Source organism: Sinocyclocheilus rhinocerous, unplaced genomic scaffold, assembly GCF_001515625.1.
Source record: "Sinocyclocheilus rhinocerous isolate Xijiao unplaced genomic scaffold, SAMN03320098_v1.1 scaffold5898, whole genome shotgun sequence".
NCBI classification, from domain to species: domain Eukaryota; kingdom Metazoa; phylum Chordata; class Actinopteri; order Cypriniformes; family Cyprinidae; genus Sinocyclocheilus; species Sinocyclocheilus rhinocerous.
In genome coordinates this window covers 429-25214 of record NW_015656642.1, presented here as the reverse complement: position 1 = coordinate 25214, position 24786 = coordinate 429, and the positions used below count along the sequence as shown (strand labels likewise).

Below are 24786 nucleotides of genomic sequence, written 5' to 3'. Positions count from 1 at the left end.
GGTGGGTGGGGGGGGGGGGGGGGGGACAAAACTAATTATTTGTCATTAATTAGTTTGATTAAAAGGAGCTTACACTTTTGAGGTGAAATAAGAGCCATACATATTTTTGACATGTTTGCTGAGATTCACCCGTCTACCAATGATCTCATGTTGGATAATGGCCATATTTTCAGTGCTTGGGACTAATCAGATTGTGGTCTGAACAGACACACTGGGTGCACTTTCCTGTTTGTAACATTATGATCAGTGAGATAGAAAAGATGATGGAGCACATAACAGGAAGTAAAGATAATATGGAGCCTTCAGTATGTGTGCATTAGAGAGGAAAATTGATTTTCCAGTAATGAACCTGTAAAGTTCAGCAGAGAGCAGGAAGTGTCGAAACCAAATACAATACAGGCAAGACTATTCCATCTGATTTCTGAGACAGACAGACCTCACAGTGGAATGGACTGATAAAAAATTCATTATTAGAGACAGTGAGAACAGGAACAGAATGAAAGAAACAAAGAACATAAAATCAGTAAATGTGATCAAATAAATCAATGAATGAATGTAAACTTTGCTTTCATTGTCTGATTATAATATTGACTGTTAACTGAATACAGTAAATGTTGACATTGTAAATATCAAGACATAATGACTGTTTTATTATGATACTTCAGCCATCGAATGCACAGAACCACTGCTATTAAAAAAAGCAAAATTTTCATTTTTCAAAAACCTGTACAGGAAGCAACTCCGAACACCTTAGCAATCACTTGCAACACTCTAGCAACCACTCTGAGTAACCTAGTAAACACCTAACAACGAGCCAAAACACCTTAGAAACCACCCAGAAAACCCTATCAAACACTCTGAACACCCCAGCAACAACCCAGAACACCTTAGCAACCACCCAAAACACCCTAGCAACCACTTAGGAACCTCACCACAACACCATATCAATTACCAAGAATGCCCTATCAACCACATTAGAAGAAACTAATCACCCTACCAACCACCCAGAATCACCAATCGAACACCTAAACACATTCCAGAACACCCTAGCAACCATCCAATGCACTGTAGCAACAGCCCAGAACACCTTGGAAATCACCTAAAATACCACAACAACAGCCTGGCAAAAACCCAGAACACCATAACAACGACCAAGAACACCTTAGCAACTTCTCAGAACACCACCCTAGCAACAAACTAAACACCCTTCCAACCACCCTGAATGCATTAGCAACAACACCATAAGAAACACCTACAAACCACCCAAAACACTGTAACAACAACCCAGAACACCTTAGAAAACCTAAACACCGTAGCAACAACCCAGAACATCCAAATAACTGTCCAGAACACCCTATAAATCACCAGCACACCCGAACCACCCAGAAAACCCCAGCAACCACTCAAAACACTGTAGCAACAAGCCAGAACATCATAGCAAGCACCCAAACACTGTAGCAGAACACCTAAAACACCACAGCAAAAACCTAGCAAGAACCCAGAACACCTTAAACATCTAAAGACATTCCAGAACACCCTATCAATCACCCAGAACACCTTAAACACCTAAAGACATTCCAGAACACCCTAGCAACCACCAAAACACTGTAACAACAATCCAGAACACCTCAGTAACCACCTAAAACACTGTAGCAACAATCCAGGGCCCCCAAATAACCACCCAGAACACCCTATCAATCACAGCACACCCTAACCACCCGAAACACTGTAGCAACAATCCAGGGCCCCCAAATAACCACCCAGAACACCCTATCAATCACAGCACACCCTAACCACCCGAAACACTGTAGCAACAATCCAGGGCCCCCAAATAACCACCCAGAACACCCTATCAATCACAGCACACCCTAACCACCCGAAACACTGTAGCAACAAACCAGAACAACCTAGCAACCACCCAAAACACTGTAGCAACAACCTAGCAACCACATAAACACTGTGGCAGAACACCTAAAACACCACAGCAACAACCTAGCAAGAACCCAGAACACCCTTTCAATCACCCAGAACACCTTAAACACCTAAAGGCATTCCAGAACACCCTAGCAACCACCAAAACACTGTAACAACAATCTAGAACACCCTAGCAACCACCAAAACACTGTAACGACAATCCAGAACACCTCAGTAACCACCTAAAACACTGTAGCAACAATCCAGGGCACCCAAATAACCACCCAGAACACCCTATCAATCACAGCACACCCTAACCACCCAGAACACCTTAGCAAAAACCCAGAATGCCCTATCAACCACCTAGAACACCATATTAATCACCCATAATACTCTAGCAAACACTTATAAACATCCCAGAACACCTTAGCAACAACCTAAAACACTGTTAACCACTACCCAGCAACAGCCCAGATCCTAGCAACCACATAGGAACAACTCAGAATGCCCTAGCAACCACCCAGACGGCCAAAGAGAATTGGTACAAATGAGATTGTCAGGAAATCTAATTTACATCCAGAGGAAAACCCATTTATGTTAGTCGCTTTGGATAAAAGTGTCTGCTAAATTAAATGTATGTATGTCCAAATTATGATAATTGATTTACGCAGAATGGAACCCAATTCTGATTAGAAAGAAATGATCGCTTGCTTATATTACTTGGGTAATAGCAGTATAAGTGTAATTTGTTAAACCACGTACCCTTCACATCAGGTAATTGAAATTAAATGTTAATTCATATGTAAAGATGTCTTAGTCAATCTCCAGACACTATGGTTTGACGTCACGAAACACTCAGCTGTCCTGCAGCTGTTCTTCATACTGCTTGACATCTGTTCCAATAAAAACAAGAACAAACCACTGAATGAGAGAGTCAACAAATAAAGACACATTAAAGTGTTCCCTTCTCTCGAGTCAAATTTCTTCATATTTGCATTTATTGTCATTTCTTTTCGGACATTTTATCTCCATTGACTGTCCTAAAGCCGTTGAGATTACATTACTATTTATAAAAATCTACTTCACTCTATTATTTACAGTTCATAATTTTTGTTTAATCATCACTTAATGTAAAAAAACAAAAAACAATCTGAGCTTAAACTGTTAACAACTTCTGTAACCCAAGCTTTTCCGTGTGGAATCCAATACTCTGGGAACACCGGCTGACCTAAACTACAAGATTTCCATTAAACCAGTTCCTTTCATTGTTCAAATGTGATTTATATGGAGATCAAATACAAGTACAAGGAGAAACATGTTTTATGAAGAACATGAGACACAAAAATGCCTAACAAGAAAAAAGAGAGGTTTTGACTGTCAGACAAATTGCCACTGTAGGGGCATGGAAAAATACACCAACACTGCCAGTAATGAACTTCAATGCGCGTATATTACGTGTGTATATAAATACACTACCTCAGTGAATCAAAAGTGAACACAACAACCAGTGTAGTATGATTCCTGAAAAAATATCTCTTATTATGACTCTCTCTATTGAATCAAAAACATACAGCAGCATCAGTGTAGTCTGATTCCTGAAACGAATGAATCTTATAATCTGGTTCTTTTTAGTGAATTAAATGCATACATTGCAACAGTGTTGCCAAGTCCGTGGTTTTCCTGTTTTACTTTTTTTTAGTCCACGGGCAGTGTTGGGGGTAACGCATTACGATGAACACCGAAACATCTTGTCATTTCTTTTTATGTAGTCCAGTGATTTTAAATAAAGAGTTTGTTTGGGATATCTTTAATTTTTCCTTGTCAGCAAAATTTCCTTTTAAGGTCACCAGCAGTGTTACAAGTAACGCGAGTTACGTAATCGATTACTTTTTCCAAGTAACGTTAACTAGTAAAGTAACGCATTACTTTTTAATTTACAAGAGAATATCTGAGTTACTTTTTCAAATAAGTAATGCAAGTTACTTTTTTTATTGATTGACAGCTCTCCCGCCATGTTGAGAGAAATCAGAAGATGTTACTGTAGTTCTAAAATAAATATGAATATGCATTAATTCATCTCACTCAAAAAAAAAAAACAAAACCAAAAAAAAACAGATTCAGTATTCCTCAAAATGAATAAAAATAATGCAACTCAGAATATGACGCAAACCTGCAATAATTAAATGTTAAACAACACAAATGTCCTTTATGTATTTAATCCCATTCTATTAACCAATGTCTTTGCTTCTGACCTTCGATGATCCAGTTCAACCGTACTAATAAGCAAAAATACTCTAGACAAACATTTGTGTGTCTTTTCAGCCCTCTACGGACACCTTGGCAATTGAACTGTCGAGTAAAATCGGAGAATTTTTTAGCAATTGGCTAATATTAGACATCATTTAGTCGCCCAGAGTGAAGATTTAGTCGCATATGCAAAAGATTTACTCGCAATGTAGAGGGTTGCTTTTTTTATTGCTGAAGTGTGTTGAAATTTCTTCTTCTGCATTCTACTGTCCGGACGTAAATTGACTTTCCCTTCAGCCTGAGGCTTATTCATTTCACTTTTGGTGTGAAAAGGCTTTTATATTTGCCAAAAGTAATAACTTTTTTATTTTAAAACAAACAAGCAAGCCCTGTGCAGATTTAAAAAGTAACACAAAAGTAACGTAACACATTACTTTCCATAAAAAGTAACTAAGTAACGTAATTAGTTACTTTTCTATGGAGTAATGCAATATTGTAATGCATTACTTTTAAAAGTAACTTTCCCCAACACGGTCCACGGGTTGACGCAAAATACCCCACCCCGGCCCGGAACGCAATTTCGCGTGCGGTGGACCCCCAGGAAGGAGGTTTTGACCTCCCCGGAATGTGATTGGGCTAGTTTTGAATACCAGTTGGGCTGGTTTTGTTACTCAGACCTGGCAACCCTACATTGCAACTTATGTGCAAATTATGCACATCGTGATTTATTTTGACTGTAGTATTTTATAAAATTAAATGAAATATGCTACTGCAATTGTTTATTGTTTAGCTTGTTTTATTAAGTATTAATTATTGAATGTATTGTTAAGTCCAGTTACTGGATTGCATTTATTTTGCATCTAAAAAGTACGTTTATAAGTATTATTTTAAATCGATTTATTCATCAATTTGTATTTATTGTTCTGTTTATTAATGCAATTTTAATCTTTTTTAATGCTTATTAGCTCTATTTAACTTTTTGAGAGTCCGAAAGGCATTTTATAAATTAAAAATGTATTATTATTTGTTTTATTTTTTTCCCTCAAGTACTAAAAGAATCGTTAATGCACCATTTAAGGACTTACAGAGTAATCTGAAACGGAACCATTAACGCCAGTCTTTAACAAATCACTGTAAGGAATGGCCTGTCATGGTGTATTTGCTTTATACATAAGAGCCCAGCATGATGACACACAACATATGGTACACATGATAATAAAAGTATATAACAAAGGCGTGTATTTAAACAGCACACATACAAAATGTCAATCAACCATCACATTTAAATTTAAAGGGATGCGCAAAGATAGTCTTCAAACATGGGTGGGATCGGTGTGTGATCCTATAAAGAAGATAAATACATACACGTTTTGTTTGAGAGTGTCACTTTCGATGGGAAAGTCGAGTGGAATACTCACTCTGTTGGCTGGGCCACCCGCCGGAGCCCCCTGACGAACCGGGCCTGCTGCTGCTCTGCTGGGGCTCGCTGTTGGAGAACTGGGGGGCCAGCGGGGGAAGACGAGGCCTGCCAGTACTGCCTGCGTCATTGTCAGGGGTGCGAGGAATCTTTGGCTGGCTTGCAAAGCCTACGTTCTGGCCACTAGAAAGGAGAGAACGAAAGAGATACTACTACCTTTACATTTAAAATTTGCCTTTGTCTAGTGCTGCTCAGTGACTAGCAGACTCCTTTGAATCCATTTGCATTTGCTTCTCAATCAAATGTATCTAGTTGAAGGATTTATTTTTTTACATTTTACTGTAAAACAAAACAAAACTACTTATCAAGAATATTTTAGGGCTCTTTTGTTTGTATAGAAAGTTAAGCGAAAAATACAGAATGGCATCTTAGCTTAGTATAAAACTGAACGTTAACATGACAATTTACACAAGTCCAATTCTCAAAATGTACTTTAATTTACTTTACTGATCCCATGTGGAAATGTTTTCAAAGAATGAGGCGAGAAATATATTATTTGTAGCTTTCTACACAATAGTTTATGTATTTCTCATATTCCAAACTGTTTTCTGTTAAGCCCAAATTATACTTTTTTATTAGGTTTTGTTGTGAAACTCTTAGCACCATCATCTAGTGGCCGTGCTACATTTTCTCTAGTAGTTATGAGTGATAAAAATGTCTTTGTACGCATTTCAACTAGAATTATGAGGATATCTATTGTTGCTCTGTCTCATACGTTTCTTTTGTGACTTTGAAACAATGGGCCTGCTACCAAATAAAAAAATTAAAAGGTAATTGCGACTTTATTAAACTCAATATTCTGACTTTTTTCTTGCAAATACGTTTTTGTTTAAAACCACAAGACGCAAGGCAGTGGAATAATGCAAAAAACCTGCAACTTACAGCGATGTGTTTTTTAAAAGATGAACTCTTAATTTGAGCAACAACTTTTTAGAAGGTGTTGCACTTGAGACGCTACAAAAGGCGCAAGACACAAGCACACTGGTCAAACGCGTCCATCTAGCGCATGTTTACATAGAAAAACAATAGAAGTGGAAAAACGTTTTCTCTCTGAACGGCCCCTTAGACAAGTTTGCGTTCTTATATTTACATGGTTCAGGCCTTACAAAATAAATGAGACAATGGAGGATTCAGCTCACACACTGGATTTGGCAGTTTTCTGCTGGATGAGGGTGAAATTATAGCTTTATACAAGAAAATGTGATGCACGTGTGTTCACAGGGTTATTACATCCACGGGGCTCCAGGAGTCAGGGATTTGGGAAGGAAGGGACCTGAATCAGCCCTTTGTTTAGCAGTTGTTTGATTCTCATGAAAAAGTCTGTCCTGCGGCATTGCTGACTCAAGGTTCGATGCCTCGCTCCCACCCCCAAATTCCTCTGGTCTCTCTCCAGCTCGCTGCCTTCCAAAGCCAAGTTACAGCCAAGTTATGACACGCTTGATAACACTGGATCCTGTGGACCCTTACATATTAGATATGCCTTGCCACAGTGAGCATAGAATGTCGCACCTGGACCCTTAAACCTCTTGTTAACATAACACTGCTGTGGAAGATGTTGGGCTAAAAATACACGGAATGGGCAGCATACCCACCTGTACGAGTGGCCATTGGTGTTGTTCTGGCCTGGCTGAAGTACGTGTCTTTCGGGGGACCCCGTGAGTCCTGATTCCACAGAGGAACGCCAGCATTCCGAATCGGAGGCTGATTGGAGAAAAACCAAAAGATGTCAAACAAACACACACACACATCTCACACGTGGCTGACATCATTAACACACACACACGCCACAGTGACGAACAGAGAGTTGTTCACTTTCACAAGGAAATGCAAAGTGGTCTAGGAGACATGTGCTATATGGTTTCTGTTCGTATGGAAATTCAGGAATGGCTGACAACAGAGAAAGTCAGTGAGATACATGAAACAGGTGCCCTATAATTTTGATGATTCAACATAGCTGGTACTAAGACAATTTTATAGATTGAGGGTTTTTTACAGATATGTTGTGAAGCTTATTTTTATAACAATGTTCAATAATTTTTTTAATATTATTGCACACTATTTTTGGTGTTTGTAGTTGCAAATCCAATCAGATTGTGGAACCAGAACCATCCATTTTATGGTGCAATCCACAAAGAGTTTACAAATTGGCCCTTTTTTAAAGCACCGAAACAAACAAACCCCATATATGTACTTTTTTCACTGACCACATTTGCCAAGTTCAAGCATTCAGCCATGTTTCCAAAGTTATTTAAATGATCAAACATTCAACCTGTTCCAAAGTCATTAAAACAAACATTCAACTGTTACCAAAAGTAATTAAAACAACCAAACATTCAGCCCTGTTATCAAAGCCATTAAAACAATCGATCAAATACTCAACCTGTTACCGAAGTTACTAAAAAAGTTATTAAAATGATCAAACATTCAACCCAGTTACCAAAGTTATAAAAATTACCAAACATTCAACCCAGTTACCAAAGTTATAAAAATGACCAAACATTCAACCCAGTTACTAAAGTTATAAAAAATTACCAAACATTCAACCCAGTTACAAAAGTTATAAATAAAAAAAAGACCAAACATTTAAACCCATTACCAAAGGCATTAAAAATGATCAAACTTTCAGCTCTGTTTCTAAAATTAAAGATCAAATATTCAGCCATTACCAAAGCTAATAAAACAATTAAACATTCAACCCTGTTACCAAAGTTATTAAAACAGTCAAACACCAAACAGTCAACCCAGTTTCCAAAAATGACCAAACACTCAGTCCTATTACCAGTCATTAAAAATGATCAAACTGTCAGCTGTTTCCAAAATTAAAAATCAAATACTCAGCCATTACCAAAGTTATTAAAACAATCAAAGATACAACAGTTACCAAAATGAATAAAAAATGACCAAACATTCAACTGTTACCAAAATTTCCCCCCCCCCCTTAATTTATGTGAATTAAGTATATCAACAATTACCAATTAAGTCCTTCAAAATGATAGCTTGAATAAATCTATATTTGCAACCCTGTTACCCATTTGACAATTTACGCTAATTTTATTACATTTTATAAATCATTTATTATTATTATTATTATTACTACTACTACTACATAAAAAAAAAAATTACAATCACCCAAATCTGGGTTTTAAACTCTTTATAGATGTCCTAATTTTTCATAACAGGGCTGAATAAATAAATAAATAAATTAATTAATTAATTGCAAACCTGTTACATAAGAAAAAAAAAAGGAAAACACCTTGATGCAAATGAAAACATTTTCTACCTATGCACAGGAAAAAAATCTGAAATGTGACAACACATGTGCGACTAAGGCCGTGTGTTCACCAAAGCGTTTTTAGCCTGCTGAAAACACCTAGCTGTGAGTGATTAAGAGCGCTTCTGCGGCGCAGTGTTTTTTTTTTTTGAGTTGACATGCTTTGGTTGCTATAATACGGAATATCCACAGAGGTAATGTGGCAGACGCATCATGAATTAAATGTTGCAAGCATTATTTTTCACATCAATATTTGTAGTAGTCCAGAATCCCATCTGGTACAGACATGAATACTCGGGGACAAGAAATATTAACGTCTCCTCCATTATTGTTTAGTCTTAGTGGTCAGAGTGGTATTAGACCCGCCCCTCCTCCACTGTGATTGGACAGCTGACTAAAAAGTAACCGTGATGAGCACTGCTTTTTACCAACTCTCGATTCCAAGAAAAAAAAAAAACGTCAGAGCACTCAGCGCTCGTTACGCTGCTGGTGTTTTTAAAAACACGGCGCTCCTATTGAAAACAACAGAAAATATACGCTAGCCTCGGGAAAAAAAACTCTTTTGTGGACACACGGCCTAAAGCACTTCATATCTGGCTTTTTCTGATATCGTGCTTGGATGGAAGCGTACTCAGACAAACCCTCGCCTGCAGGCACTGAAAACCACATCAAAGTGATTCCATCAGGCTGTGCATTTGGAACGAGAGGACCATGAAAGCACAGTCCAGGCTAAGGGCCTCGGAAATTGAATCAAAATTGAATATTTATTAAAGATAGAACTGTAATCTCATCTTTATGAAGGGTTAGAAAACAATGACATCAGACATCAGCTAAAAAGGTTAAAAAAAGGTAAAAAAATAAAAGAAAATCTTTTTAAATTAAAAAGTTAATTTAATATTTGTCAGTTGACGGCACACGTACCCAGGGTTTGGTGGATGGATTCAGCAGTGCTGGGGCGGCTGCCAGTGCGAGTCGGTGGGCGGGAACTAAAGCGAGAGTGGGTGGGGCTATCTTCACTTCTCTGTCGGGTGACAGCGTAGACTCCATCACCACCAGCTCTGCGTAGGCAAATACACATGTACAAATGTACATTATCATGTCCAACACGCCAGATGTGTTTTAATTCAACTGCTAAAACACAGAAAATTCAAAGTTAGGAAATTCAGTTAATATTCCACAAAAATGTATTATTATTATTTTTTTACTGTTCAGTCTAACAATAGGTTCGTCACAAAAGACTCGGTATGGATTTTTTTATGTCCAAAATTTTATTTTAAAATAAAGGTACGTAATTATTGATGTTTATACATATCGTTTTGCTTGCATATATTGGCGCTTATACATTTTTCCTTGTGATAATATATATTTATATATCTTAGAAATATGTAATGGCAAAATGATGATTCCTCTGACTGGAAAAAAAGGTAAAACAAATACATCTATTATTACATAACTTACCTGCTTTCCCCCCAGCCTGAAATGCCTTTCATTCTAACTTTGTCTACTCCAAATTTCCTTTGGAGATTGTAGTATATATATTATCTTATCCATATAATTATCAAATTATTATATAATCCAAAAGCTTGGATAAATTAAATATCCAAATGCTCAAGTAAGTTCTCACCCAATCAAGGGCCTAATCACAATGTTGTGTTCTTTCATTCATAGCATTTTAAAGCACCAAGGTCAAAACAGCGAGAGTCACGCAACCAATTGTCTGCACTCATTCCCATCACTGATCCACAGGCTTCAGTAGAAACAATGAGGATAAATCCAACTGAGGATGGAGTCTTACATATCCTGCTTGCACTTTAACATTATTTGACTTGAGGGCAGAACTATTGACTTCTCCCCAGCGTTGATGACAAGGACAAAAATGAATACAGACACATTTGCACTTCTGCTGTGGGCGAGAGTCAACTGTGTTGATAGTATCTTGTATACTCATCACAAATTAAGATTCCTCTAATGACAACACTTCAATTTAGCAAAAAAGAATAAACAATTAGTGGTTACTATACCAACAAGGAATCAAACTAGTACACCTGCACTTAAAGTAACACGACATGCACATGAACCATATCCGGTTACATGTTAAAGGTCCCATATTGTACACCTTTCTGGAGTTTTATTTTAGGTTTTGATGTCCTTAAGAATATATATTTGCGGTATAAGTACCAAAAACCATCTCAATATATTTTTACAGCTTCTCTCTCAGGAGCTCTGCTGAGAACAGGTCGATTTTGGCCTGTCTAATTAATATTCATGAGCCTCTCTTCTGATTGGCCTGTTGTTTTCTGAGTGACGCACGGCCAGGCCAACCACAGGTAACTAGGGTCAGCCGACGTCACAGCGCTAGCTGGAGGCAGCAAAACAAAGGGGAAACTGGAGGCGGCCCATTCAAACCAGCGCAGATTCTGCGACCTAAGGAGCTTAAAATATCATCTTGTTGTGATGTTGGGTGCCAGAATCGACGTAATACAGCCTCAAATTAGAAATTTGATCGCATATCTGCTGCCACTGCCAGACAAAAAACCGACGACAGCTGTGGTTAAACGCCATAAAACGAGCGGACTGGACAGAAAGGATCGTCAAAAATGCTGGCGTTTGCAGCACACACTTCTTATAAGAAAAGGTTAAATAAAGTATTGTCTTTTGTTGTTATGGGCGCGTGTACATATTTCTTGCCATATGTCTATGTTTCTTGCATCTCACGATTATGTCGTGTATGAAATAATGTCTGTGTGCATGTGTGTAAAACAACAAACTGACGATTTATATATAATCATTTGTAATTGTATATACATTGTTGTGATTAATTGTGGCTGGAACAATAATGTAGCTGTAAAAATAGTTGCCTGCTGAAATTGAAATGTATATACATCTTCATCATGACTAGATAGACACGGTGAGTTTGTCTTTACTATACATGTTAGATGTGATCCACCTCATAGTAACAATCCTGTCAGATCGTCCATCCTTTGAGTGAGAGTGTAACGTTACAGGTCAGCCGATCTGGTTTCGTGGTTAAAGTTAACCCTTTCGACATGTTTCCGTGTTGTTGTTGTTGCTCAGCAAAAGCATGGACGCGATGTTGTCTGGGGGTTTGGCGAAAGGAGAGTGGGACGGTGGGCGGTGCTCGGGGTGGGGACTGAAGGCGGTGACTGTGTAGTTCTGACGTCAACTTTTTACGGAAGTCAAAACGGTTCGCGAAACATCACAGCTACTTTAAGCAGGCTGTGTGAATTTTACTGTGGACTGACTGTTTTGAAACGTATATGGTAGTTACATAGCACCTAGACCTCAGTTATCGTGAAAAAAGCCAGGAAATTTCAGTTTTGACAATATGGGACCTTTAAAACATAACTGCATTTCAGCGTTTGTTAATTTCATAAGAATTCTGACCAAGAGAAGAAGATTTCTGAATGATTCTAATGTTAATATGCGAGAATGTTTTTAAACTCCATTTTAAAAGTCACATGAATAAGAAGATAGGTTGACTTAATAGATTCCTTGGTGTGAATCTATAACACCATTCCACTATGTTAACCAATTTTAAGTAATGTGTAACGATTTTTTCGACATTTAAGTCACAAACAAGCATAAAATCGTTACTAAATAACACCAAATAGTCATCTTGATGTAACAGGCATTCAGAATGAGGTTCTTACATGGTGTTTTTGTGGGAGCTGGGCGTAACGGGCCGCTGGAGTGGCTCGTCTATGCTGCGAGATGATGGAGGATATGATCTCCTCTTCATCTTCACCATGTTGGTCATTATCTACAAAGCACCAGAGAGACGCTTATCATCTAAATGTCCAAACACATTGCAAACATAAATCACAAGAATGCCAACAGTTCGCAAATGAATCAGTCTTTTGATTTGGTTCATTTTAGTGAACAGGATGAACCAGTTCACCAAATTCAGTTGAATCGTCTCGAGCAGCACGGATCTACAAGTTACTCAATCAAAAGTCACTTTCAGACGCCTGACATTCACTCTGACTGGAAATGAGTCAAAATAGCAGTGTATCTGATCCTGTGATGAATGAACTGATTCAGCGCTCCAGTTCCTCCAACAGACACTGAACTGAGGAAACAGTTCGACTCCGAGTCGGACCCAAGGCCGATGAGCCGCTGATATTCACATGCGTGATCTGAACACTTGAATGAAGGGGCTACATGAAAGATTTATGCGTTCTCATTGTTTATGTGAAAAGGTGAGCTGATGAAGACTAGTGTATTCACTTTATATGCGGAAAACATCTGCGTTTCACATCATTATTGGGCGCTTTAATAATATAATTGCATTTACCTTATGTCAACTGTGTGATTACGTAAGTGAACTGGTGAATCGGTTATTTAAAGTTAATTGAAAAAGAACCAGTTTGTGGAAAATAATCAGATTTCCTGTTTGCCTGAGGCTCTGGATTACAGGTAATAATGTTGAAAATAATGTTCAGTTTCTTGCACAGACTGATGGTTTTGCTTCATAAGACCTCGATATATCATCAGGGGCCACGAGTATTAATTGTGTGTTGACTGTATATGCTTTTTTAACTCTCAAAAGTGCCGGTAGCCGCTGACTTGCATTTTATGAATCACCATGGACCATGGACTTTGCAAAATCTTCTTATATTTATCATTTAGAGCAGGGGTGCCCAAACTCGGTCCTGGAGGGCCGGTGTCCTGCAGAGTTTAGCTCCAACTTGCCTCAACACACCTGCCTGGAAGTTTCTAGTATGACTAGTAAGAGCTTCATTAGGTGGTTCAGGTGTGTCTAATTGGGGTTGGAGCTAAACTCTGCAGGACACCGGCCCTCCAGGACCGAGTTTGGGCACCCCTGATTTAGAGTGATGGTTTACCCCGAGATACTCTGTTGCCAGCAAAGATTCTCCGCTGAGCTCTTTCGGGTGAGGCTGCAGGACTTCCTCTTTATCTAGGTCTGCCTCCATAACATCTTCCTGTTAACAAGATGAAAGGATTAGATCAAAGGCCTGAGTGGTAAAGCTTTTGAAACCTGCCGATAAAATGCATGTCGCAGTGATAGCCTTTCACACAGATTATGTGAAATCATGTTGAGCAATAATCTTTCTTAGAAGACATGAACGAAGTGAATTACCTCGTCGTCGTCATCGTCATCCTCTTCACCATCTGACTCAGGTTCATGTTCAGAGATGTCCGCTGTATATGGCAGAATCATAAATGAACACAAAAGACTCAGTGAAATAATGACATAAATATGGGAAATAAACCATGGAATGCAACAGATGAATTTTTGAAGAATATCCTGGCAACTCTTTGCAATTCAGTGAACTTGAATGGTGACCAAAATGGACAAGCATCATAAATGCACTCACACAAATGACTCACACTCTTTGTTTATGATATTTTTATGGTGCTTTTCCGTTCCTTTTGAACCTGATAACCTGGTTCTCACTCACTTTCATTTTACTGAAAAAGGTGGCTAGGATTTTGAAAAAAAGTTATGTGGCTTAAACAGGGTGATGACAGATTTATTCATTTTTCCATTTCTAGATGAACAATTTCTTACTGCTTTTTTTGTCTTACCGGAGTTAAGCTGTTTGATGATGAATTCAATTTGTCTGTTGAGTTCAGGATTTTCTTCTTTACTGTAACAGCGTAAGATCTCCTCCATACTCTAAACACAACAACAAAATCCTCACATTATCTGTATTCTGTGATCGTAGCTATGGAGCACAACAGAGACCAATTTTCTTTTTTCAGCAGTCTTTGTTTCCTGCAGGATTTTTCTCATTCAGTTTCTCCATAGGGATTAAAAATAAAATAAAATAAAATCTTGCAAAAAAAACTAGCTTGGAGCAGAATCACAACACTTGACCTTTGATTTGAAGTATTTAAAAATCAAATAAGCGTGTGCCAAAATTATTTTAGTTGTCGTGAAGTATAACTAATGACAATTACAAGTCATTCATTGGTTATAAATATAAAAACAATATATTTAGTGTTAAATATTTATATATACACTGCCGTTCAAAAGTTTGCGGTCGGTAAGTTTTTTAAAATATATTTACTATTAATTTTTTTTTTTATATTAATATCATATTTTTAATTTTTAATATAATTTAATATTTTTGAATCTCTTCTGCTCACCAAGGATGCATTTATTTGTTCAAAAATACAGTAAAACAGTCTTCAGTGTCACATGATCCTTCAGAAAATAATATGCTGATTTGCTGCTCGAGAAACATTTCTGATTATTATCAATGTTGCAAACAGTTGTGCTATTTAAGATTTTTGTGGAAACGGTAATACACATTTTTTTTACAATATTCATATGAAATATAACTTTTTTGTTATATTATAAGTGTATTTACTGTCATTTTCGATCAATTTAATGAATCCTTGATGAAGAAAAGTATTAATTTCTTTAAAACATTTTTTACTGATTATATAAATATATAATACGTGTAGGGAGTGTAGTTTTGTTTGACAGTGACTTTTCTGATTTAACTTAAGGATTATGGGTAGTGTAGTGTTTCCTCTAGGAATTTTAAACAAACTAATAAAACATTTTTTTCTGAACAGTAACCTTCTGATTTGTTGCGTCATATATCGCTGTTTAACTTTGAAAGGTTTGAATGTGCAATGAATGGGATTTTTATTACTCATTGGAGTCGAGGCAATGATCCTGATGTTGTGCACCTGTGAATGAACCATGATTAAACACATACCATCTGTTTGGCTTCCTCTCGTATCTCTGGCATGGACAGGATGCTGTATAAAGCTCCATTCACATAGTACCGAATCTATATTTGCAAACATGAACACAAACATGCAATGAACATTTGAAACTTTGCATCTGAAACACTTTCATCCACTACCAGCCAAAGCTTAAACACACATCTTAAAATCATTTTGAACTAAACGTATGGTTATACAAGTTTTGCACACAATTATGACACTTTGTTTCATATTTGATTAACTTTGCATTGTTAATTGAACTGAATTAAATCAGAACTGAACTAAAGTGATCTAAATAATGGCACTATTGTCTTCTGTAGAGCTGCTTTACAGCAGAACTTAAAATTTGTTTTTTGTAAATTGTTTTATATCTGATGAATTTTGCAACATTAACACTGTTATATTCTAGTTTATTACTGTGAATCTGCTTTGAAACAATCTGTATTATATAAAGCACCATATAAATAAAAATGACATTTGTGTACAAATTTTTTGTTTTGTTTTAATGGGAATAGGACTGAATATCAAAGGAAAATCAAGGAATTGTATTATTATGACTTACAATATTGTATTGCTCTATTTTATTTCTTACACAACTATTCAAAAGTGTGAGGGAAAAAACAAACAAACAACCAAAAAAATCATAGGATGTTATTTACAGTATGTAACATAAAGTGATTTTTGCTGCTCCTACTAATCGGCTGGAAGCTAATCAAAAAATGTGAGGATTTTTTGCAATTTTTTTTGTAAATAAAGTTGATAATCTTCGGGCTCAGATTACCCCAGTGACAACTATTTGTTCGACCTATATCCAAATAATTTTTTTTGAAATTTTAAGAGAAGGTTGTTTTATCACAACTTGTTCCATACTTAGATGCGAATGCTGTTATAGATATGTTCCAGTCGGGTTTTAGGTCCCTTCGTGGTACAGAATCTGCCCTTCTTAAGGTTTTTAACAATATTTTATTGGCAGGTAGTATTCTAGGAAGGTAGTCATACTTATTCTGCTTGATTTTACAGCCGCTGTTGATACCACTGATCATGGGATTTTATTGCAGTGATTGGAAGATGTTGTTGGTATTAAGGGTACTGCCTTAGATTGGTTAAAGTCATATTTAAAGGTTAGGTCTTTTTCGGTTTGAATTGGGAATCTGTGCTCTACATCAGCTAAATTACATAGTGGTGTGCCACAGGGTTCTTTACTTGGGCCTATTTTATTTTCATTGTATATGTGCCCATAAGGCTCAGTTTTTCGTGAATAAAATATTATGTATCATCTATATACAGATGATACTCAGTTATATATTCCAATTGATCCAAAAGGCTCCCAATCCTTTGATGAACTTGTACAGTGCTGGGTTTTTACCAATTCAGACTTATTTCTAAATTGAAACCTATTCTCTCCTTTAAAGACCTAGAAATGTGTTATCACACTATGTGTTATTGACTACTGTAATTCCTTATATATAGGTATTTCTCAGGGTCAATTATCTGCAAAATGCAGCGGCCAGACTTTTGACTCGTACAAAGACGAGAGAGAGTATTACCCCAGTATTGGTCTCCTTACACTGGTTGCCAGTAAATTTCAGAATCGCGTTTAAGGTTCTATTGATGGTTTTTAAAGTGTTGCATGGTATTGCACCAAAATATATTGCTATGCTAACCTTTTGATACCAAAATACAAGGCATATGAGATCTTCAAGTCAGATGATTCTTGATGTTCCCAAAACTAGATTAAAATCAAAGGGTGATAGGGCCATTTTCAGTGGTTGCTCCTCGCTTATGGAACTCTCTTCCATGCATATGAAATCTTCTGTGGATGATTTTAAGTCTAGTTTGAAGATGCATCTCTTTAGTATGGCTTTAAGATCTGATTAGAGTGTACAGGATTTAATTATGTTTGCGTAGATGTATGTAATTGTTTATGTTGTATTTATTATGCTGGAAAGCACTTTGGCCAACGCCAGCGGTTTTAAATGTGCTACAGAAATAAATTTGTATTGTACTGTATTGTATGCTTGACCACAGCTAAACGTTACATAAACTCCAGTTTCTTTGTTGTAACAATTGTTTTGCTCATTTCTAATTTACATAAAAAACCATTAAGTTTAACATTGTTTAATAGTTTAATATTATTAATAGTTGATTGCACTATTAAGTTTTAGTTTTTAAATTAATTAAAAAAATTTATGATAACAACAACAAAAAAAGATATTTTTTTATTTTTATAAAGAATTTTTAAAGAGATAATAAATTTTTTTTTTAAAAACTAGTTTTGAGGTGCTGAGCAAATTCATTAGGGAGTGTAGGCTTGATTCTCCATTTCAAACGCTTCACAAAGGGAGTGAAAGACAAACTTTTAAAATCCAAAGTTAACAAAAGCGTTCTTTTTTGAGAATCGTCTGACGTAAAAAGGACTAAGCTAATTGTCGCCTTCAGTATTCACTGTATGTCACTGTATTCAGGAAGGCGGAGAACAAACTCAAATAACACGCCTTGTCTGTGCATATAGCGGTTGAGCAATTACTGATTTACCTCATGGTTCTCATGTCCCAGGAGCTCCGTCAGGACTTTCAGGACATGCTTGGCCTCCTCTGCGCATTTCTTCTTTCCTGAAACGTAAGACATACTACAATAAACACTGCGCTGCTTATAGTACATTTCTGTTTACTTTAGAAAATCAAATTAAAAAGTGCTAACAAAGTAAACAGAGGATTCTGAGCAACAATTTAATTGTTTATACATATCTTTATTTCTTTGATAAGCATTGATTAAAAGATCCTTGTGGCGGTGTATCTGTTACCTTGAGTGCGCAGGCAGAGGTTCATGAGGAGGGAGATGGCATATTCAAGCGTGTAGTCAGACAGACAGTCGGAGTCGTGGAGCTCTTTGACCAACCAGCCAATCAGACCGTCTCTGATCATAGCAGATTGCTGTGCTCGCCTGCACACAGCAGAATATTTAGAAACACTAGGCATTTTTGAGGCGTTTAAAACATGCTGTGTTGGAAATCCTTTACCAAATTTGGTGTTCCCAGTCAAAAATTGCTTATAAATTCCATTGTGAAACAATAATAATAGCTATTATCCGTTTAGTTGCACCTCAGCCATAAACCTATTTGGTAGCTGTATTGTTCTAAAAAATATATGATTAAACACACATTTGAGTCATTATTATTATTTTTTTATTTTTATTTTATTGGTATGTATTATTATTATTATTATTACTATTATTTATTTATTTTTGCGCTATATTATTTTAAATATTTTTTATTACTATTTTATATATTTTTTGCATTTTTCTTTTTTTATTATACCTAAAAAACTCTGTTGGTGCAGCTGAGTTTTACACACTTTTCTAAGTCTGTATGTTTATTAACATTTATTATCAAATGGCGTACCTGAGGCTGAGTTTCTGCAGTGCTGCAAGCACATTTTCTCGAGTTACAGACTCTTTCTCTTCAGTCTTCAGACAGTCGAGCAGAAACCTCAGTAAAGAGGGTATCTGAGACAGGTACATGCGTCCTGGGTGTGCAATAGTGCATGAGACCACGATAAACACATTTCAGAACTAAAGACAGAGATTTATACACAATTTATACAATGAAAGTTTTGTGAAAATTCTGCTCTAAGCTAATTGTCGCCTTCAGTATTCACTGTATGTCACTGTATTCAGGAAGGCGGAGAACAAACTCAAATAACACGCCTTGTCTGTGCATATAGCGGTTGAGCAATTACTGATTTACCTCATGGTTCTCATGTCCCAGGAGCTCCGTCAGGACTTTCAGGACATGCTTGGCCTCCTCTGCGCATTTCTTCTTTCCTGAAACGTAAGACATACTACAATAAACACTGCGCTGCTTATAGTACATTTCTGTTTACTTTAGAAAATCAAATTAAAAAGTGCTAACAAAGTAAACAGAGGATTCTGAGCAACAATTTAATTGTTTATACATATCTTTATTTCTTTGATAAGCATTGATTAAAAGATCCTTGTGGCGGTGTATCTGTTACCTTGAGTGCGCAGGCAGAGGTTCATGAGGAGGGAGATGGCATATTCAAGCGTGTAGTCAGACAGACAGTCGGAGTCGTGGAGCTCTTTGACCAACCAGCCAATCAGACCGTCTCTGATCATAGCAGATTGCTGTGCTCGCCTGCACACAGCAGAATATTTAGAAACACTAGGCATTTTTGAGGCGTTTAAAACATGCTGTGTTGGAAATCCTTTACCAAATTTGGTGTTCCCAGTCAAAAATTGCTTATAAATTTCTCATTGTGCTATATTATCACCAAATCTTGGATTCAAACTTCTTGTCAAGTTGTTCAGTTCTTTCAATTAGCACAGGTTTCGTATTTCTTTTTGGAACTGATTGATCCTATTGCGCTTATGCAAAGTGTATGTATAGTTTGAGCTTATGCGCTTATAGTTTTTGAGTGAAAAATGCATTATTTGGATAATTTTGGCAATATTCACTCAAAAACTGAGGTACATAAGCTCAGATCAATGAGGCCAAGGGATCAATTACTTCCTAAAATAAATACTTGAAAGAAAATAAGTTGATAAAAAATGAATCTAATATTTGGTAATAATATAGCATAACAAGATATTTATAAGCAAAAATGTTGTATGCTGGTCATTTTTGAAGAGTAAAAAGTGTACAATGGCAGGGGGGAAAAAAAACCCTGAGTAAAGTCAGTAAGTTGTAGTACAATGCAATAAAATTATAATTTCCAGGGGAAAAAAAAAATCCTCTTTGGGTCAAAATGATTGGAACACAACATGAGAGTTAAATATATACAGTATATATATATATATATATATATATATATACAGGTACATGCGTCCTGGGTGTGCAATAGTGCATGAGACCACGATAAACACATTTCAGAACTAAAGACAGAGATTTATACACAGTTTATACAATGAAAGTTTTGTGAAAATTCTGCTCCAAGAATTTTGAGAACTGAGAACCAGAAGTGAAATAAAATTTTACTCAAAACAATATCAATTGATCTAAAACAATATCAATTGATCAGTTTGTGCCATGAACAAAAAAAAGGTATGCTGTCAACAGTGACATCAACATGACAAATGTAGTGTAGCGACAAATCTATGTGACCAATATTAAAACGTGGGGAATTCTTTCGCCCTTAGGCAAAATTCTGATGCTTTCTTTCTTTACATGATTTGGCCAAACAACAATAAAAGTTTGATTTAGGGTGAGAAGTTTGATTCTATCCTGTACAGTTCGGAAGTTATGCAAAAAACTGTGCAAATTATAGCGCCACCTAGAGTATTGAAGGTTGGTGTGTTTATGATTAGTGAGTGGAATCTTATAGCATCCTGCCAAGTTTGTTTATTCTCTGATACACATAAAGGTCACATTAGCAATGTTTTTTTTTTGTATTTTACAAGCAAAAAATGTCTATTGACTCCTCTCAATTGTTTATTGAACACAGCAATCAATCCGTTGAATGTAGTATATGTATGTATGAATGTATAATGTAGAATAAAAAGTGTAGAATGTAGAGGAAAAAAAAAAAAGTATTTTGATTCTGTGTGTGTTTAGAATTAGCGGGTGGAATCTGGAACCATCCTATAAGTCCGTTTACAGTCCCTGACACAAATAGATCACATTTGCGAAATTTTCTGCAAAATTTTACACACAAAAAAGGTCCACTGTTTACAGTGAATAGCGTAGCAAATATAGCGATCGATGCATTGAATGTAGTGTAGCGATCAACGCGACCAATCCGCGTGACCAACCTGAACTTGTGTGGAATCGCGTGAATTCCTATTGGAATAAATAGAATTAACCTGTGAGAATTCACCGAATAATCGCACCTCAAGTTCGAAAAAGTAGGTTTTTCATAAAATGTTAAATGCACCAAAAAGTTTGAAGTGGAAATAAAAATCCACTTGCACAATTGATTCAGCGTCAGAATTTGTATACTAGCCTGTTACACAAAATTTTTGCACATTATAGCGCCACCTAGAGCGTCGGAGGGATGTGTATTTATGATTAATGGGTGGGAAGTCTGTTTCACAGTCTCTGACACACAAACTGGTTTAAGGAAGAAAAAGAAGAAGACTGGAACAAACAAAACCAGACTTCTCAGCTTGAAGTGAAGACATTTTTGTAAGGAATAATTTTCACTTACCATCACACAAAGAGGCAAAGGCATTGATGAGCCGTGCCATATACTGTCTGACAATCTCATTTTTGGATTTCATCAGATGAAGAACAGTTTTCTGTGAAGTAATCAAAACCAGTTACTCAGCTATTTTTTTTTTTTACTTCTTTCCTTGCTTTTTCATATGGCTTTTGGTCCAATTAGTTGTTCTTTAATGTGAAAAGGACTATTTTGTCTGCCTTCTAAGTTTATTCTGGATTTTAGTAACATGATATATTGTCTTTCAGCCTGCACAAAAACTGAAAGGTGAGCTAAAAGCATGTGTGACTCGACTGCCCTAAGGAACTTGCTGACAATGATTGGAAATTATGAGTCAAGAAGTCATGTTATCTGCTGAAACCTGATTCAGGTTCATTCTAAATACCTGAAAAAGACTGATGGTAAACATATTTTAGAAAAGAAATAGGTCACAGACAGCTCAAATTGTTTTAAATGTTTTAATTGTTGTGTTAAGTGTACTCATTGTGAACCGCAAAACAAAAATGTATCAAAATCTGGATAGAAATGCAATTTAAATATATTGGAATTACATAAAAGGGTCTATTTTCAAAACATTTTAGCCATGTATTTGAATACTATACTAAAATATTCAAATTTTACAGTGTATTCTAACACACACACACACACACTCACTCACTCACACACACACACACACACACACACACACACTCACACACACACACACACACACACACACACTCACACTCACAGTTTTAAATGTTTTAATCGTTGTGTTAAGTGTACTCATTGTGAACCGCAAAACAAAAATGTATCAAAATATGGATAGAAATGCAATTTAAATATATTGGAATTGCATAAAAGGGTCTATTTTCAAAACATTTTAGCCATGAATTTGAATACTATACTAAAATATTGTAATTTTAAATAGTATTTTCAAACTGTAAAATTATTCTGAGTGCAGTTTTCATACATATATATATATATATATATACAGTATATAAAACTCCCCGACGAGGGTTTTGTAATGTACCTGTTTGGAACTGTAGCGCTCCAGAAGATCATTGCTGATGAAGGCTTGCAAAACCGTGTCCCTTTGCTCACCATGTAGAGATCTGGTTAACCTCTGGAAAATAACAACAAAATTGGCATGCAATGTGAAAACCAAATTATGTGTCTCAATGTGTGTTCTAAAGGACAGAAAATAACTCAAAGATGGAGCTAAAACAACAAAAAATCTCCTACAAACTCTTCAGTTTAAAGGATTCACAACTGAATTTTGATCATGTACATGCTGCAGTAGTTTGTAGCGTGTTTGACCAATATTAACAATAACAACACACTGTAGTAATTATGGTATTGTGTCAGAAACGATGGGATACATCAGTGATGTGCTTAGCTTATTTACAGTAATTCTGAGTTACCCAGCGCAAAGCCTGAAGCAGCAAAGCCTTCAGTCGATCTGATCCATTCACTAGGTCTTTCTTCAGCTTCTCGTAGTCAAGGGAAGGCAACAGCGGCACGTCTTTGGGCCTCCTGACAGCAGGAAATAAAAGGATGATGAATCAGGGCACGAGATCTTGCTCATCAGGTTACTGATGGGAATCTTTCCATCTCTGGGATCATCATGTTTCCATAGTCTGGTTTGTTTGCATTTATAGAATTACTTTTGGATGATCTGACAAGTACAAGATGCTAAAGGTAACAAGCTATGTGAGATATTAATCAATTATGTCTAAAAATGTACAGAAAAAGTACAAAATTTGATAATTACACTTTTACCCTGGTTTCTAAACACTGTCTAAAATGCAATTACTTAATTCTATTCACAGCAATAGATTTTACAGAAATAAATCTGGATATTGGATTATTGTGAATAAAATAAAATAAAATAAATAATTTACAACATGTACTTACTAAAGGGTTTCGGATTGGTTTAGGCAAACTATGCAACTGACTTTACTGTAATTACTAGTTTTTACTACAGTAAGTACATGTAAAGTGATACAAGGACACTTTTTTGTTCAGGTTTTTTCAGATATTTTTCAGATTTCAATATATTCTAAAAATAGTAATAGGTATAAAAACAAGACACTGTAAACTTATCAAAATTATTGTAATTAACAGAAAAAATATTTTTTATAATATAATATAATATTTAATAGTTATATAATATAATTTATATAATAGTTTTTTTTAGGATACTGACAATTATTTAATTCAGTAAATCTTAAATCTGTAAATCTGCCATTAGAACATATTTAGGGGTCCTTGGTATATAAAAAAAATAAATAAATAAATAATAGAAATAAAAAATAGAAAAAAAAAATACAAATGAAATGTGTAAATAAATAAAATGTGAAAATCTGCGATCTATATCAAGTTACCAAATGTTTAGCAGACATACCTGCTAGGCAAGATGAGATTTTCTACTAATCTTTTTATCAATCTAAACAAAATAATAAATAAAACTTACTGAGGTGCGACTGATGCCCGCAGCATTGAGGAAGCCTAAACGAAAAAAAAAAAAAGAAATGTCATTTGAATCTTTTGAAACATTGGCTTGCAGATGAAAATAAAATGCCTGTGTGTTAGTGAACTTTTAGTTGGTGAGTATTCATGCTGTTGTAGTCATTAACTAGCATGCGTTCTACAACAGTTGCGAGCGCATATGCAGTGCGGTGGGGTTATGTGTACATATACATGCGATGAATGACCTCAAACAAATGAATACCCTGTTCGTAAAGCAGGGAGGTTGGGGGAGGGGGTTAGTGAGAGGAATTCCCCACGCTCATTTACTGCGCTGCACCTGCAGGATCTAATTTCTAACTGAGCCTAAGAGCGCGGCAAATTCTGGCATCTCAAAGACGCAATTAGAAGTCATTCCTTGGGGGAAGGTTACATCGAAACCCGCGAGAAGGCGGATCATGTGAGCACAAACTCAGGCGAGTGCTTCCCCATTACGTGGAGTGTGAGAAATAGTGATATCAGTCTGATTT

The 24786-nt window shown here is 36.2% G+C and overlaps 1 protein-coding gene across 2 annotated transcripts in view; it reads right to left on the bottom strand.

Moving 5' to 3' along the window:
* LOC107720734 (lisH domain-containing protein ARMC9-like) overlaps positions 1–24295 on the bottom strand; it is a 26775-nt gene extending 2480 nt beyond the window's left edge. Inside the window, exons 1-16 of one of the 2 annotated variants that reach the window (XM_016528552.1) lie at positions 24264–24295; positions 23212–23323; positions 22821–22913; positions 21797–21887; positions 19036–19159; positions 18439–18578; positions 18171–18247; positions 15626–15700; positions 14481–14571; positions 14032–14093; positions 13775–13873; positions 12581–12690; positions 9831–9967; positions 7231–7339; positions 5580–5761; positions 5287–5503 (exon numbers count right to left, since the gene is read on the bottom strand). In XM_016528552.1, coding sequence (XP_016384038.1) covers positions 5475–5503; positions 5580–5761; positions 7231–7339; positions 9831–9967; positions 12581–12690; positions 13775–13873; positions 14032–14093; positions 14481–14571; positions 15626–15700; positions 18171–18247; positions 18439–18578; positions 19036–19159; positions 21797–21887; positions 22821–22913; positions 23212–23323; positions 24264–24289 — 1557 coding nt within the window. In that variant the 5' untranslated portion in view covers positions 24290–24295 and the 3' untranslated portion in view covers positions 5287–5474. Of the gene's footprint in view, positions 1–5286; positions 5504–5579; positions 5762–7230; positions 7340–9830; positions 9968–12580; positions 12691–13774; positions 13874–14031; positions 14094–14480; positions 14572–15625; positions 15701–18170; positions 18248–18438; positions 18579–19035; positions 19160–21796; positions 21888–22820; positions 22914–23211; positions 23324–24263 lie in introns of those variants that run through there. The other variant, XM_016528554.1, reaches the window with a different exon arrangement.
* Positions 24296–24786: the final 491 nt, after the last annotated feature.